Source organism: Suricata suricatta, chromosome 3 (genome assembly GCF_006229205.1).
Source record: "Suricata suricatta isolate VVHF042 chromosome 3, meerkat_22Aug2017_6uvM2_HiC, whole genome shotgun sequence".
In the NCBI taxonomy this organism is placed as follows: domain Eukaryota; kingdom Metazoa; phylum Chordata; class Mammalia; order Carnivora; family Herpestidae; genus Suricata; species Suricata suricatta.
In genome coordinates this window covers 55639213-55643954 of record NC_043702.1, presented here as the reverse complement: position 1 = coordinate 55643954, position 4742 = coordinate 55639213, and the positions used below count along the sequence as shown (strand labels likewise).

The 4742-nt window shown below is 37.1% G+C and overlaps 1 protein-coding gene across 4 annotated transcripts in view; it reads right to left on the bottom strand.

Moving 5' to 3' along the window:
- Positions 1-398: 398 nt before the first annotated feature.
- ATF2 (activating transcription factor 2) overlaps positions 399-4742 on the bottom strand; it is a 77876-nt gene continuing 73532 nt past the window's right edge. For all 4 annotated transcript variants that reach the window (XM_029934357.1, XM_029934355.1, XM_029934354.1 and 1 more), the window contains one exon: positions 399-2961. In XM_029934357.1, the coding sequence (XP_029790217.1) occupies positions 2735-2961 (227 nt within the window). In that variant the 3' untranslated portion in view covers positions 399-2734. The remainder of the gene's footprint in view (positions 2962-4742) is intronic.

Genomic DNA, 4742 nt, shown 5'->3' with positions numbered 1-4742 from the left:
CTGGAGCACACCTGAAGGGGGGCGTGGTAAGGAGTCAGTGCTGGACACGTTACACATGTTCTTTTTAAACTGTAACGGTTGACACGTAATGTTGGACACGTTACGTTTAAGAGTTTTGTCAGGCAGTCGCCGAGAGATGCCAAAGGCAGGTGGATCAGTGAATGGGTGTTGCTGAAGGAATGTTCCAGGCTGGGGACAAAAGTTAAAAGTTCACTGTCCATGAGTGGGGCTCACCAAATAGAGCACCCTGCAGTTGAATTCTTTGCGAAGGAATGCATTTTATCACATAAATAAAGACTATCTGGTTCTTCTCAGGTAACAAACATCCTGAGGGGGGCGAGGGGGAAGCATCTTATCAAGTGCTATTACTTTGTGAAAGACAGGGAAGGACAAGCGAATTATGAACATAATTTAAAGATAGAATTTATTCTCTGATGGTTTACTCATGCAAACTGCACATAAAAGAAAGTAGTACAGTTTGTGTAACATTGCAAATATAAGGACTCAAAATGCTAGGTACAGAAGTAGTGTGACATCCTGAAAGTCAAAATGGAATTTGTGTTTATACAACTAATGATGATTTTTATTTGCTGAGTACAGGATGATTTACAATGAAAGTTTTGCTAACCTTGGTAAGTTCATTAACCGTTTACATGACTTCTTACATCTATGTAGTTTTATTTTACAGTTGCAAGAATTCCTATTACCAAAAACTTTAACTTGCATAAATAATAAAATGAAAGAAAAATGTACTGAAGGACTTAGGAGTGAAAAATTGAGGCTTTCCTAACCCATCCAAACAATAAAAAATAGCCTTCTTGCAGAATTCACATTTTGTGCCTTTGAGATCAACTCCTTAGCATATGACAAAACATGATCAGAAAGTCATTGCTTTAAAATTATAAAACCAGTTAGAAATAAAAAATCTGGAAATAGAATTATCAACTAAAAATGCTCACTTTTAATAAGCCAAACAATAAAAGTCCTATAATCTTCATACTTAAAAGTCCTGAAATGTCATTTGTATAATTTGAATGTTTCCCAGTTTGGAACTTAGGCAGGTGGGATAGTTCCTTGAATTATTAAGGATATTCGATACAGGTTTTTAAAATGTCAGTCTCATTAGGCGATGGCACCGAGACGTTCGTAAATAGTGCAGTATAGATGCAGAACAAACTACACAACTTATTGTAAATGCATCACAGATATTTACATAATGGAATCCTGCTTGAATGCCAGAAGTTGCTACTGGGTAGGACTCATAACTATTTTACAAAGTTTTCTTACACACGTCTACTACTTTATTTTTAACAATTTAGTCTATTTTAAAATATTGTACTGTATTTTGAACATAACTGCAGAATAAAAATAGAGAATGGCACATTAGAAAACTCAGTATCCCACAGATGACTGGATAATGAGGAAAGTGTACCTACAATCATCTCCTCAGAAACAAACTACATGGTGGAATGTTGGGTGTCCGAGCCGCACGGTCAGGACAGTTTAAACTGCGATCATCTATCGGCCAGCATCACACCGAAGGCATCGTTAAGCACTCAAGCAAAGCCTGCTGGCATGAACTATTGAAAGAAACATACACGCACTCACAGCCACACACACACACACACACTCCCTCTCTCGTTCACTCTTGCTTCCCACATTATAATTACATTGTTCTAAAGATAGATACTGATTTTTTTCCCACAAGAAACATTATCAAAATTTGCTACTAAAAGATGACAGTGCTTTCACAAGAATAAGTACAAGTTAGCTTGCAAGTACAAGACAATGGGGGTAAACAGTCTTAAATTTTCTAAGTAATTTTTAGGCTTTTTCTGGCAACCACACCATACTTGATTATGCATAAACCTCTCAGTTTGTAACCTGCAATCTGCAAAAAAAAAACAAAAACAAAACCAAAAACCCCAAAACCTAATTTCAAAAAATTATTAGATATCTGATAACCCTGTATCATAGATTACATAATTTCATGTTTTATTAACCTCAAAACGTAGGGTTTAAAATACTGAATTTAAGACTTGAAAAATAGTCATTTTGAAATAATAGAGGATTTCAAAATTCCTGTCTACTTAAAATCTTAAAGAAAAAACATGATTTTCATTTAGTTTCAGAGTGTGCATAAATAGCATTGTATGTCTTTTACCATGTTTCACTCAAAAAGTATTCTCTAATGTTTTTCGTTTTGCATAATGTGCAAAATAAAAGGCAAAAAGATTAAAAGCAAATTTCTATCTTTCTCTTGCTAGTGCTTTATGACCTTGTTAACATTACAAAGTCAACAGGGACAGTGCAGTAACTTTGGTATAAATGATGTGACAACACTACCATCACAGCGGAGGGTAAGAGGGGGTCAAAAGAAATGGAAGTGGGAAGAGACTCAGTAACACCCCCATTTATTAAAACACCACCAAATTAAAAGTGAAATAAACCACAATGAATTATAATACAATTTACACGTTGAGCACAGAAAATTAATAAATCTAACAATATTTATTTTAAAAAAAGCAAAATCAGTCTTCTTCCAGAGACTAAAAACCATTGTTCAGGCTGATCATCATCTGCTGCTACACCGACTTTAGAGCCAAATTTAATTTCAAGTAAAAAAAAAAAAATTTACAACCACAGATTTCGCATCAATGGAAACCGGTCTTTCCTTGATTTCCCTTTGAAGTCACTAATGAGGATCTAAAACTGCTGCACCGCAGGTTTTTAATCAACTTCCTGAGGGCTGGGACTGGGAGGCAGGAGCCATAGCAATCTGCGAGAGCGCGGGCTCTGTGCTCTGGTCCGCCATCTGTGTGAGGACTGAGGTGGCCACAGCTTCGGCCTTGGACGTTGAACTGACTCCATTGGATGTGCTGACAGAACTATGCTGGATAGCTTCGGGGTGTGGGCTGCTTGGCACGGATAGGTCTTCTGAACTATCGTCTTTATCAGCAGCTGAGTGGGAAAAAAAAATTACTGTTTCTTAAAAATAGCTGTAAGAATGTATCAGTAGGTTGTCAATATATAGGGTAAGGAATCGGGTGTTTACAAGTCGGTTACGTTGCTGGAACTGGAAGGGAGCAAATGAAAAGGTGGCCTTCAGTCACAAAGTAGGCGATTTTACGTGCAGTAGGTCAAATGAGGGCACCGCCGTGCACAAGAGGGCACCGCCATGCACAAGGCACCATCTGGGCGCCCGCTCACAGAACGGAGCTGAGGAAGTGTCTGCTCAATAGTGTGGGGAAATCAGGTAGGAATTTGGGAGATAGCTCTTAGAGATATAAACAAACTTTTACCAAGTAACACATTTAACAAAACCAGTGTGTTTGCCTATGTGCCATTCTTATTAAAAGGCAAGAAAATTTATAACCACATGCATAAACAAAATGAATTCTTACATACAAATTACATTTTCAAATTACTCCCTCTGCATTCTCTAGAACTATATTTATTCTGGCTGACTTTCCACCGACTGCAGCAATGGGTGATTACAACACCTGACTCTAATGATGCATACACATGAGAATGAGCAATATTCAGACTCTAAATGCCACCAGCTGTTACAGCTGCATGAATTAATTGGGATTCAAATAAAAAATTATATAAAACTCTAGAAACTGCAATGGAAAAGATATTCAGGAAGGGGCATTCTAAGTACTTATGAAAATCTACCAACTTTTAGGATTGAACAATGAATCTTCAACATCTTTCTCATTTTAACAGAATAGAATCTAATAATTTCATTTAGTGAAAAACTGGCTATGCACAACACACTGGTAGTTATGGAGTATGTACCTTACAGAATGATAACAAGAACCGATGATAACTGTGAATCTAGCCCCCGACGTAAGAGAACGCCGCCAATCACAATGCTTACTGGAGGCTCCTCTCCTCATCAAAGTTATCACTATTCCGACAGCTCTTTAACCGTTACTTGTTTTTTGTTTGATGTTTTACCAAATAGGTTATGTATCCCTAGAAAATCTCATTTAACCTCTGAACATTCTGAAAATTGTATCATACTGGATGTATTCTATTGTACTTTTTTTTAAATAAAGTTTATTTCTTTATATTAAGAGAAAGAGCCGGGGAGGACCAGAAAGAAGTGGGAGAGACAGAGAATCCCACGTAGGCTCTGCACTGTCAGGAAAAAGCCCAATGTGGGGCTCGATCTTGCAAACTGTGAGAACACGACCTGAGCCAAAACCAAGAGTCAGATGCCTAACCAACTGAGCCACACAGGGGCCCCTCTTGTTTTTATCACTTGGCATTAATATAATTTTTATTTAGTACTTAAAAGTAACAAGCAGGCTTTCGGTCAAATCTGATAATGCATACTGGCCTGCTTACTGAAGGCCAGCTACCTACCCTGAAAGTCAATTATTAAAAGACTGTGGACCCTACGAAGCAGGACTTCCTCTATGATTTGTGATGCAGAAGATGGAGGGGGAGAAACCTGGCCAGCTTGAGTTTTAGTTCAAAGAAAACTCATCTTGAGAGTTTTCTGAAATACAGGACCCACAGAATTTTGACAAGTTTGCCTCAAATCCATGGATTTTTGGAAAGCACTTTTTAAAACATACTAGAATTCCCTCTTCTCTATAAATCTATCAATGCAAAATCACTTCAAGATATAATTAAACAATCACAATCAATTAACTTTTAAAATTATATAAGGTAGAAAGGATCCTTTTCTGATGAAGTAACAATAAATGTTATAAAATATCTATAATTCA